At 37.9% G+C, this 13,185-nt stretch overlaps 1 protein-coding gene across 1 annotated transcript in view; it reads right to left on the bottom strand.

Moving 5' to 3' along the window:
* Positions 1–13,185, bottom strand: part of LOC131227515 (65-kDa microtubule-associated protein 5) — a 41,900-nt gene that overhangs the window by 13,382 nt on the left and 15,333 nt on the right. Inside the window, exons 8-10 of the mRNA XM_058223297.1 lie at positions 5,328–5,415; positions 2,316–2,389; positions 2,146–2,220 (exon numbers count right to left, since the gene is read on the bottom strand). Of these exons, the coding sequence (XP_058079280.1) occupies positions 2,146–2,220; positions 2,316–2,389; positions 5,328–5,415 (237 nt within the window). The remainder of the gene's footprint in view (positions 1–2,145; positions 2,221–2,315; positions 2,390–5,327; positions 5,416–13,185) is intronic.

Genomic DNA, 13,185 nt, shown 5'->3' on the forward strand with positions numbered 1-13,185 from the left:
ATCCAGAGAGCTCCGTGGATTCGGAGTAGTTACTCCCAGAGGAAGACGGTGATCGATCTCATCACGTCCCTCCCTGCGTCATGTATGCACACATGTATATGCATGTAATAAAAACACAAAGGCATTGCATATGTATGGTACAGATATAATGAGCATATCCAGTTATACATGCAAGCGTAATATAATAATGTTATTTATGTACAAGATAATCCATCTTATGTTTACTAGTATCTACTTATAGAATATGAGTTGTATGTGTATTGGTCCATACACACATATGAACACTTGTGCTCTCATATATGCATAAATTAAAGATATACATAATTGGGGGGGTTGAAACGAGGTATCTCTGTCTACGTGTAGGTTGAATCGTGTAGTGTATGCACACATGTATATGCATGTAATAAAAACACGAAGGCTTTGCATAACAGATATAAGCACATGTGTTGCATACACGCAAGAATACAGTATAACTAATACATAAGATGTAAAACCAACTTGCATGTACATAGGCACATGGGCCAACAGATTAGCACCATCAATCCAAGATATTAACATGTATGAACCTTAAAGTATTAAACAGAAGCATGGATGATATTTTAAGTAGTTATTTTCTATCTCCATCAAGAGCACGCCCAACTAATCAAACTTGTTGAATTTTTTTAAAACAAAAGGACTGCAACTAATACGAAAAACCATTTCTGTTACGTATATCACAACTCTGCAATCTACATTTCATTCGAGAAGGCAATCATCTCCAGAAAAAACAAAAAACCATTTTTGTTACTCATATCATAACTCTGTGGTCTACATTTCATTTGAGAAGGCAAACCATCTCCGGAAAAAAAAAAAAAAAAAGAAGAAGAAGAAGAAGAAGAAGAAGATTCTTGAAGAAGAAAAAGAAGACTCTTGATTGGAGCAACAGCAAAATGCATGAAGAGAAAGTTCAAAACAGCGACTATAAATTGTTCACGGACACATTAAGATTATGTTTGGGAGTTCCAGTTCTTATCTAAATCATGTATCAAGGCAGCATTAGGAGGTGAATAGAAGCCCACACAATGCGGGTTACTTTTTCAGTGCCATCCCAAACACCAATCATAAAAAGTAAGCTAGGGAAGCACTGCAAACAACAATTTGATGGTATAGCTAAATGCAACCTAATCTAGATCAGTGTTTGAAGTATTGGTATCGCTACAAGTTTTGTTGGCCAAGGATACAGAAACAATATCGATATCACTGATAACCGGAAATGCGGGGAAACATGGGGAAAATGGTGGAATTTTCAGTGAAACTTTAGGAGAAGTTAAAATGTACATATTTGCATATTTAGAAATAAACAAATTGCAAAAAGAATGCATACATAACAAGTTTCCATTTAATGGGCGCTTAAAAGCATGTCCTGTTGTCAGAAATCAGTCCGACCATCCCATCTGGCTTATTTAACGCCATCCAAACATCCATCGATATTGCAAAATATCAACAACACATGGTATTTCACCAAAAAATCATCAACAATTGTAAAGGAAACGAAAGATTGCGGTCTCAATATTGCACATGTTGCGATATCGATAATATCGAGATATTCTCAATATTATCAATGACAAATTGAACACTACATACAACCATGTGCCCATGAAAAAAATTTCAAATAATTTTTTTCTAATAAACAAAATTTTGATGATATCAATACATTGGCGATGGCGATATTATTGAAATATCTTTGATACACCTTTGATATAAGCATAACCTAGAATTTACATAGTCAAAAATATTAGTGATATATTGGTGATATTGACGCATTGGCAATACAAGCGACACCTAGAATTTACATAGTTGAAAATATTGGTGATTACATCAGCGGTATTGATACATTGGCGATACTTAGCGATACATTGCAAATACCTGAAATTTCTGATACTACCAGCGTTATCGGTATCAGTATCGCTACCAGTGTTATCGGTATCACTGAGCTAGAGATAAAGATAATATCGGAGATAATTCGAACACTGATCCGGATTTCCCCTTTAACATAGAACATTTCCCATCTAAAACAGCCGGTGATTGAAAATTTCCAAGCTTTCAAATAAAATCATGACCACATATAGCACCATTAAAAGCAAAACAAAGAGAAAGTAGACCCACCCGAGATCTCCGTTTCTCCTCTTCTCTATCTTGTCGGAGTATGGTGTATTCTTCCAAGGTCTCTAGCAAACGCAGCTGAATTTAAATATCACAGTCAAGACTTAGCAGTACTGCAAGCACACATTTTTATAGACTACGGAAAAAAGATAGGTGAATAGCTAGATTTACACCTTGTGATATAAGAATGGCATGCCGTTCTCTTCTTCCCATGCTTTGACTTTTGCAGTCAGATTCTCTACAAGAGCTAAATAGCAACAAGTTTCAAAGACCCCCAACTGTCAGACAATATCTCAGCAAAGAACATAATGTGAGTGCATCAACAGATGCAAGCATAAATGATCAAAAATGCATGACCATTGGCAAGAGAATGTGTATATGATACTGTTAAAGTTAATCCAATCCCATGGAAATGCCCCACGGATATTTGGCCTCAACAATACTGTTTTGGGATACTTCATTCTCTAGAACCATTATGTCATCAGATATTAGAGATGTTTTCCAATAAAGGAAGTTACCAAATCAAGTAAGAAATCATTCACAACAGTTTCTTGCTAATTGTATAATTCCTACTATGAACCTTTTGTTCGAAATTACTACTTTAATGTTGCCATAAAAAATTTCAAGTGAGAAATATTTAGAAAAACAAAAAAGAAATAATTGCATTTCCTGCTACAATATCCAAGTATGATTATTGTTACAAGAGTGTAACTTTGCACCCTGCTTTTGTCACACAGTTGGAGAACAACACCAGGTTAGTTTCAAATAGAGATTGCATGTTATATTGCCATTTATAAGCTACTAGTGGATACTTTCACGAAAACGAAAAGCTCGTTGCTGATAGAGAACTAATAACAGAAAAATAAAAATAAAAAACTTCGTGCCTAAAATATATAGTATCGACGTTAGCAGCATCCTCACTAATCAGGGAAATGACGAGCTGTTATCAAAGATACTTGAGATAATAAATGCCTACCAACAATCAAAATAACCATTTTAATAGTTGGCTATCCTCAGAGAAGGTAAAGAGATCACATCAAAATAAGACCCAAGAAGTCAAGGAAAATAACAAAGTCCATTTTGGTCACATAATGGCAATGGGGACCTTGAACAAAGAAAGGAAGTTGATCATTAAGATCAGAACAAAACCTTGGCCTACATATCTGCTTCTACATTAGCAGGATCCTACTAATTATAGAACCACTTAAATTTGAGAAATTGACACTAAAATGGTTACAGTTACCTTTCAGCAGGTTTGGTAATATATAGCTGAGTCCATCTACAGGCAGGTTGTTGATGATCCCTCCATCAGGTGGCCATGGTCCAAAAACCATGCATGATCAGGTGGGCCAGTGTACAAAATAAGAGAATATAGAAAATAAGTGCTTTTCAAGCCATCAAATTATCCCATACACTGTACCAAACCTAATGAGTTGGCAGCTGATTTTTGGGTCAAGGAATCTACATGGTAAGCCAACTTGATGGATGGCCTAGATATTCACCACATATGCCAACCTGCCACAAGTGCTATACATGCTCCTATTGATTGGCAGATTAGTTGCATAGAGTAGCGAAGGAACAGAATCGGGGGTGCAGGAGAGGGGATTCATGAGTTTCAAAACATTAGCAAGTATAACCAGCTAGGAAGCAGAACCGGGAGCACAAGTTGGGCAATCAACTCGAAGCAGGAGTGGCACCTGGTTAGAAGGATCATGCAACGAAGGGCAGACCTCCCTTTAAGATTGCCTGTTGTTTCAGTTATTCAAGTAGGGCATACGAAATATGGCCAGATCCTAAGAGTCAATCTGCCGGAGCAATTCCCAGGGAAATGCCCCATGAATGGTAATAAATATTTCCCTCCTTAGTTGCTGTACTCTTCCCCATAATTGATTTGACAACTTACTTTTTGGGTGTAAAAAGGGCAAATATTGTGAAATATTTGTAGGTCCCACTGTGATGCATATCATATATTTTCACTGTTCATCTATTATGTCAGATGAATTTATAATATAAGCCGAACAATGACGCATATCCAAAGCTCAAGTGTACCACGCCATAGAAAAATGTGAATCAAATATTTACCATTAAAAACTTCCTGAGGCCATCGTTTCTTTTGGTACGGGCCAGTTGAGTCTTAGATCAACCTCATTATTCTTCTTATATCTCAAAATATTGTGTTAAAATGGATAGACTAAATAGATATGTCATATACATCAAGATGGGGTCCTAAAATAGCCGCTACTACTTTTGACTCAGTTTTTAAGAATGAAATTGCCATGAATATCCAAACAGGTGACACAGTAATAATAAGCCATTTCTAGGGTATTTACTGTTTCTCGGCAAAACGATAAAAATCAGCCAGATCCTAAGAGTCAATCTGCCGGAGCAACTACATCAGTGCAGTGCATGCCAGATGTCAGAATCCCATGGCTGTGGGGAGAGCTTAGCTGAATATTAATCTGCTACACTGAGGGCATCTAAGCACCTGTAGAGATACAGAGGAGCCTCTCAAGATGACACAGACCAACATATCATGCAAGTCCTCAACGAGCAGAAAATATGAAAATGACTGAAGGAAGAGATTATTGCATTGAGGGGGTTCACCTGTTAGTGGACTTCCAATAAGGTGTTGAAGATTCTAGAATCTCTGAAAATCTGAAAGGCAAATAGCGCTGGGGACTATTCTTCAGTAATGGCACTGACATGCTTTTGAACTAGTTGTATCCTGCTTCAGCTAATTGGGCACGTTTGCATCTAGGGGCGAACCAATTCAATTGGACAGGATATCCATAACTGTTCCATTTCAAACGGACGACAAAAGGAAGAAACAAATGGGAAAAAGCAGTAATCTTAACATGATTCTGCTTTGGCCCAAGAGGATTTGGAAAAACCAAATGTCCAAAATATTCAGATCCAAATCCTTTCGGATAATCTGAAAAGATTGAGAAGCTCAGCTCCAAACAGACCCTTCCCTGTCCCTTACACCTATTCTCTCACACCACAGTCCCAGCTTCAGGAAATTCAGAAATATGCATGAGTTTTTGTTTTAGAAATATACATGAGTTTTTTTTTTTTTTTTTCTTCCCTTAACAATGATAAATGAATAAATGCTGATAGACCAAGGAGAAGGATTACTTAGCAAGTTACTTCATCTTATTTAGCTTGCAACAGTTGTACAGGCTCACATTGTATTTTGCTGACCAGTATCCTTGCTTTCTCTGCACGCTTCAGGTTTTTGTGTGCTCCTCTACCAGCACTATAGCGGTTTTGGTCCTGTAAAAACCATACTAAGTCACCATTCAACTAAAATATACAAGCAAATGCACGATTGAAAAGAAAGAACTATAATATCTTTGAGCTTCCAATACAGACAAAGGTTCCCAAATTTTTAGAATAAGACGAGAATCCTAACAAAAATTGAATATGAGGCAGAAATATAAACAATATTTTATTCCAAATTGCTCAATGCCTATAAAGTCTGAAAATGAAAATTATCTCTTGGAACATTTTACTATGTTTGCCTTAGATTATGCCTTAAAACCAAATAATTGGAGAATGATCAGAGAGGAGAGCTTCCAAGAAAGCACATGCAAGAGGGAATGACCGGAAAAAGAAAAAAAAACTATCCAGCGTGCAAAGATATATTGCTCACCACTTACAGAGTTCCGATCAAGTAAACCAAGTGTGCCGGATAATTGACTTTGTTTGTTTTAACAAAAGTGGATATGGCCCATGTAGGCCCACATCTCTTATTATCTTATTATCTTTTGTTTATGTTAATTAGGATATGCTGAATATTTTTGCTTTTGTTACTTGAAGGATATGTTTGTCATATTGGATTTGTTTAGTTATAAATAAGGAGAGGTGGAGGTCCAACTCAATTGGGGCTTTTCTCTTCTCCTCTCTTTTCTTCTCTTCTTTCACTTGCTACAGTACTGTGCTATAGTATCATGCTATAGTAACAAGCAAATTGTCCTACACGGTATCGAAGCCTTCTTTTTCTAATCTAATCGATATTCCCCCATTTACCTATCCTTATTTTTTTCTTTTATTTTTGGGCTTTATCGCCCCTCGTGTTGAAAATCTTTTAAGAAACCTAGGATTTTTGCTCTTTTCGTTGTGTCGGGCCTTTGTAATGGCCCGTGCATGAGAAGGGGATGTAGTTTTCATGATCATCGTCTCTTGTGAGATGTGTGAATGTATGGGCCGGTTGCCTTTGTCAATTGCCGTGTTCATGATCATCAACCCTCATGATTGGTTGGAACATGTGGACGTGCAGGCTGGTTATTCTCTTCAGGTGTGGTGTGCATACCGTGTGAAGCATACAAGTGTTTGTTAATCGTGAAAGGTCAGCCCATGTTCATATAAGCTTGCGTTATATATTCTAATCTCATCCTAGATGGAAGTGAGAAGTGATTCGAGAACAAGATTCATAAATCCAGCTGATTTTTTTATAGTCCAGATAACCTCTATTAAATTAAATGTAATAAACTATCTCCAATAGTCTAAGTCCATTCAAATACTTGTAACGAAAGGAAAATTGAAATACCTTTTTTTTTCTTTTTTTCTTTTTGGAAATACTTGACCACGGAGCAACCCAATTAGAGTTACAGGAGAATGCTCAAACTATGACATCATTGTGAAATAGTATGGAATCACCCATCGATGCTAATGTAATGTTTTTGGATACTGCAAAGGAAGTGTAGGATGCATTATAAGAGACATATTCATCTACCAAAAATATCTCCCGTATGTATCAATTATATGAAGAATTTAACTCCAACAAGGCAACAGAATGCTAGGTGAATATTATTCCAAAATTAAATGAGTCGAATTTGTATTAACCCTTACTACTTATTTGGAAAAGCTACATTAGCAACAAGAGGAGTTTCATGTAGCCAAGTTCTTATCTGGTTTGAAACATGAGTAGTGCACAAATATTGGGTGGCATGGATGTGCCACCTCTGAATGAGGTGTATGTTTGCCTCCAACAAATATCTGTTGGATTTAGCCAATGACAACTCTACTTCAGCATCCTTTACCAGTCGAGGCCACGGTGGCAAAGGTAATCAAGGTGGTCGTGGTAAATTAGAAGGAGGTTGTGGTAGAGGTTGTAGTCTTAGAAAGTGCACGCATTATGGGCTCACAAATCACTATTAAAAAATGTTGAAATCCTCATGGGGAAGCCGACATGGGCTCATCAGGCATCTGCGTTAGAGAGAACAATGGGGCTTCTCCGGCTAATTCTACACATATAACTCAATAGTCACGAGAGAAGACTACTCTGACTCAATAGTATTCCACGTTGCTGAAAAATCTGCAAAACCAACCTGCTCCTGCTACTTCTAGAACTACTTCTACCCCTATTGTTATATTTGTGACCTCAAGCATGGCTTGTTTAGGTTCCAAGTCCCTGCTCTATGGGTCATTGACTCTAGAGCATCTAACCATATGATAGGTGAGTGCAGTGTATTTTCATCCATTAATACATTGTTAATGGGTTCATCTATCATTTTGGTAGATGGTATTGATGCAGGACAATTAACCACTTGCTCTAAAAGCTCTAACTGATAGAGCATGGTGAATTAATCCCTTTATCTCATAGCCCAGGCCCCAAATCCATGGGTTAGGTCCTCGGCCAAACCCTCCTCGTGGGCCTCAAGTCCATGGGTTCCACCTCACACAGGCCCCAAATCCATAGGTTCCGCGAGCCACCCGCCTTAAGTGTGCCCCCGCATCCCACGGGCCACCCCACTCGAGCCTGATGTGAAAATGTCCTCGCATTAATCACCCCCGATGAGGAGTCTCGAACACGAGACCTCACTGCTCTAATACCAATTTGATGCAGGACAATAAACCACTTTCTCTCAAAGCTCAAACATATAGAGCATGGTGAATTAATCCATTTACCTCATAGCCCAGGCCCCAAATCCATATGTGAGGTCCTCGGCCGAACCCTCCTCGTGAACCCCAAATCCATAAGTTTTGCCCCCTCGTGGGCCCCAAATCCATGGGTTCCGTAGGCCTCCCACCTCGAGTGTGCCCCTGTATCTCACAAGCCACCTCACTCAATCCCGGTGTGAAAATGCCCCCACATTAGGTACCCAATCTAGAGTGGGTGGAATTGATATTGTTTAACCTAGTTCTTTCCTTTTATTAACATTTGTCCTTTATGTTCCTACATTTTCCTCGAGTCTCATATCTATTATAAAACTCACCAAATCTCCTAACTGCTTTGTGATCTTTTATCCCTTGAATTATGTTTTTCAAGATCTACAGACGAAAAAGACGATTGATGGAGGACATAAACATCATCAATTGCACCATTTTAATCATAACATTGTTGGTGTAAAAGTACAAAATAACATCTCTCCTTACCAATGGCACTGCCGTCTCGATCATCCATCCTTGAATGTTCTTAAAAGTGTTATTCCTTCCTCGTTGTCTGTAGGGCTGTACACGAACCCATTTCGCGCGATTCGCTCGCTCAACTCGACTTGAAAAAGCTCGATTCGACTCGGTTCGAAACTGAGTTTGAGCCGAGTTGAGCTGATTTTTTTAGCTCGAAAAAGTTTCGAACTGAGTTCGAGCTTGGCCGAGCGCGACTCAACTCGGATCGAACCCCAGCTCAAATCAAACTCGGATTAAACCAATTCATGGACTCGTTTACTTTGATATTGATGTTGCTCACCAAGTGTTTAACGAAATGACTCAACGAAGTGTCGGCTGGTGGCAAGGAAGGTATGTATATGAAACAAATACCTTTTTTCTTAATCTTGATGTTGCCTACAAGGTGTTTGATGAAATACTTGTAAAACCGCTGCTGCTGTTTTATATACAGTGAGATTTTGAAGGTGTAATCCATGTGTTTGTGAAAATGCTGCACAGGCGAACTCGGCTCGATCTTGGCTCGAACTCGGCTCGAACTGGCCCAAGCTACTGACCGAACCGAGCCGAGCTGGCTAGTCAAGCTCGAGGACCAAGCCGAGCCGAGTTTGAGCTGGGGTTAGCCTGTGGCCGAGCCGAGTCGAGTTGTGCCAAGCTCGACTTGGATCGACTCATGTACACCTCTAGTTGTCTGTGACAAGTCTGAAGTGTGAAGTGTGTTAATTGAGTATACATCATCATGCTACTTTCTCACCACGTGTGGAAAAGCATAGTTTAGTTCCTTTTTATTTAATTCATTCAAATGTTTGCGGACCAATTAAAATCTCCAGTAGGCCAAGGTACAAGTATTTCATTACCTTTGTTGATAATTTCTCACAAATGACTTGGATTTATTTAATGAAAGACAGATCTGAAATATTCTATTTTTAAGACTTTTTTGCATGGAAGCACAAAATCAATTTAATTCAGAAGTGTTTGTGTTTCATTCCGATAATGCTAAGGAATATCTGTCACAAGCATTTAACCAGTATTTTTCTGAAACAGGAATCCTTAATCAAAATCTTATGCCCACATTCCACAACAAAACAGTGTTGCAAAATATTAAAAAAAAATAAAAATAAAAAATCACCACCTACTTGAGGTGAGTCATGCTCTATTACTTCATATGAATGTTCCCAAAAGTTTTTGGAGTGGTATGATGCTCACAGCATGTCTTCTAATAAATTGAATGCCCTCAAACATTCTAATGGATCAACCACCACATTAAATTTTACTGCCAAATACTCCATTGTTTTCTTCTCCCCCAAAAGTTTTTGGATGCATATGATTTGTCCATTAATTAGAATCAGGCCATTATAAATTAGATCATAAAGCTATTAAATGTTTCTTTTCTTTAGTACTATGGACACAGAGGTTGTCGTTGTTATGGTCCTCTTCGAAGACAATATGATTTCCACTTTGTTCTTCTCGAAGGACAATAAATCTCTTGATGTGGAAGTTGTGCTTGTAATTGTTCCAATTGAAGAAGATATAATCCGTTCTCCTCCCTTTGATTCCACCATTCGCAATATGCCTCTGTTGCAAGTCTCCTCACAATGAAAACATAGAGATAGTACAGCCAACCATGGTGTGTCATCCACCATATCTTGTTCCCATTGCCTTGAGGAGAGGTAAACATGCTCGTACTTATCATCCTACAAACAAATATACCTCCTTTTAATGCTTGTCTCCAATGTTGTCAAAAAATTATCGTATCGCAAATCGTAATAGGGGTTGAATCATACCAAATCGCAAATCATATTGTAAATTGTAAGATTTTTTATCATTTTCTTAAAAATATGAAAATTATAAATAAATCAGAAAAATAAAAATAAAAACTTAGCAATCATCCTTTTGCCATTAATATGCACCAAGTAATACCATGTCATGATAATGTTAAAGGATTCTTATCTTTCAAGAAATTTTCCTTAAAAAACATAGAAGCATCCTTAATAATTTATTTTCTTGTTACCTTTCTTGAATTTAGAATCACATTTGGAAAGCAGAAACACTTTTGACTATCTTATCTATTGAAGTCAAAGATTTTAGTGCATTGTGATGCAGGACATGAAATTAAATATGACATGCAAGATTTCAAGCTTTAGATCATACTAATTTTAAACACTCACAAAATTTCACGTCCCACATACGATCAAACATTCAACAAGGGGAATCTACAGGAGTCCAAGCCTACACACATTTAGGGCTGGATCAAATAAAATTATAAACCAAACAATGCCCGAAGGATTGTAAGATTTATCTACTCTTGTAAAGGATTGTTCCCCAATTCAAGAGATTCACCATGTTTCAATTCGGGGAAAGTCTAGGGTTTGCAAAAGTGGAAAAAAAAAAAAAAAACTTGAGATTTGGGGATTATTTAGGATTAGGGTTTGGGATTTAAGGCGAAAAATGAGAGAAGATAGAAAAAATCCAGAACCTGAGACAATCCGCGCCCGCGGATAGCGGCCCGCCCAGACGCATGTGCGTGGACCTCTGTCCGCACGTGTGTGGGGCCCACGAAACTGGAAACGTCCAGCTTGGGTCTTGTCAACCAGAGGAGGTCCTCTCTCACGCCAAATTTCAAGCCGATCCGATGTACGGTTAGTGCGTGGTACTCCGTCAAAGTTTTAGCCCCCTGGTGGGCCAGAATCTGGAAATCTGCTGTCGAAGAGAATTTGAGTTCCAAAAAAGGATAAATCTAAAGATGGGGATGGCTGTGGGAGATAAGGGATGTGCGGTGGAAGAGATTGGGATGATTTGGGATAGTTGTGGCTTCGCACCACGTTAGTTAGCCCTTCAAGGAAGGGAGGGTTTCGCACCCAATTAGCTTCTTCAACTCAGAGGGATAGAGAAGAAAAAACGCAGAATTTTATTTGTAAACTTCAATGAAAAAAAACCTACATGGGATTGCCTATTTATAAGAAAAACTCTATACCCCAAAAGTTGCGCCATCTACGCACACTATTACTTAGAGTCAAAGTAACAAAAATAGCAACAAATCAATGCAATCAAAACCGTTCATGATATTTCTAATAACGATAATAACCAAAACTCAAAATCCTAGATCATCTAGGGTAATAGGCCACGATCATGAGATCTTAATGGTGGAATCCTCATGATGATCGGATCCACTCCAATGCTCCATAGCACGGCCCCTTAGCTAAGAGGTCCTCCATAGATGTCATCGTCGATCCAGATCGATAGTGGGGGCTTCCTCCTGCTTGAGTACATGCGTAGGGTGGGGGGCATGCACGTGCGCATGATGTCCCCATCACATTGTAGTTTTTCATCTGGCTTAAAAGCCCTTCTTATAGTGACAACTCCAACCATTCAACCCAACTCTACCCAACACACAAAATTAAAAATAAATCTTAATTTGCTGGAATCTAATCTAAATGCCCATGGTGGAATTCTTTACTCAATGCAACCTCCCAAACACCTTCGAAGTTATAGTTGTCCATTGATATCATCTAGTTCAAATCAGGGTATTGCCTTAAGTTTCTTTTCTAAACGCTCATACATGGTAGTGAGGATCCATTTAAATTCTTATTTCAAAAAGACATCTAGAACCCTCCCACCTTGGTGGCGTTAGCCTTCAAATCATCATTGCTCTAGATAATAATTTATCCCTTCCAAAGCCCGTCTTAGCAACATATCGACCCACTTGTAATTTCTTCGCCCCGTACCAACATAGTTTCCTTCTTACAACGATGACAAATTTTTCTAACAAGAATAAAGACGACGGATATGAGTGTAAGCTTTATGATAGTGACTAGGGGATACTAAGTACAAGAAAATAGGTCAGGGTTAACAAACTTGGGTTCACTGTCTTAACTATCGACGAAATCGGCCGATATACCCAGCGATATATCTTATATCCCACCTGTGCGATACGATACGAAACGCACAGGTAGTGTCGATATATCCCACATGTTCGATCTGATGAACATTTTCAATTTATGATCCTTTCTTTTGTTGAAATTATGTTAAATCGGCACCAAAAGGTAACAAATCCATTGGTTCTTCATGTTTTGCATGAAAAATCATAAAAGTTAAAGCTTTGATTTTGATATCTATTGGTTCTTCATGTTCTCCATTTTTTTTCAAAAATTTCCTTCAACTAGATGCCAATTGAGACTAATTTCGAAGTATTTAGGAATATTTGATGAAATGGTCATCACATACACTCTAATTTCGAAATTTGAGTGTAGGTAGTCCGATTTGGGAAATTTTGGAGCAATTTCGAAATTTCCCCAATTTCTCCGAAATTGCTTGCAATGTTACACTCCAAACATGAAATCAAGCATGTATGAGGGTTGATCTAATAATTTGTTAGGTCCTTGTCAATTTTCAATAAATAAATATCATTTTTAATTAAAAATATTAAAATATTTTTTTTCGAAATTTCCCTTCAACTAGCTGTCAATTGAGACTAATTTCGAAATATTTTGGAGTATTTGATGAAATGATCATCACGCATACTCTAAATGTTATGCATTCAATTTGAACATAGTTGCATTAGTTCAATCAGACAATGCATGGCTTAGGACCCTGTACAAAAGAAACCTATTACGTGCTCTTCCTTTTTGATATGTTATGATTTAAAAGTGTATTAAG

The sequence above is a fragment of the Magnolia sinica genome, chromosome 15 (assembly GCF_029962835.1).
Source record: "Magnolia sinica isolate HGM2019 chromosome 15, MsV1, whole genome shotgun sequence".
NCBI classification, from domain to species: Eukaryota; Viridiplantae; Streptophyta; class Magnoliopsida; order Magnoliales; family Magnoliaceae; genus Magnolia; species Magnolia sinica.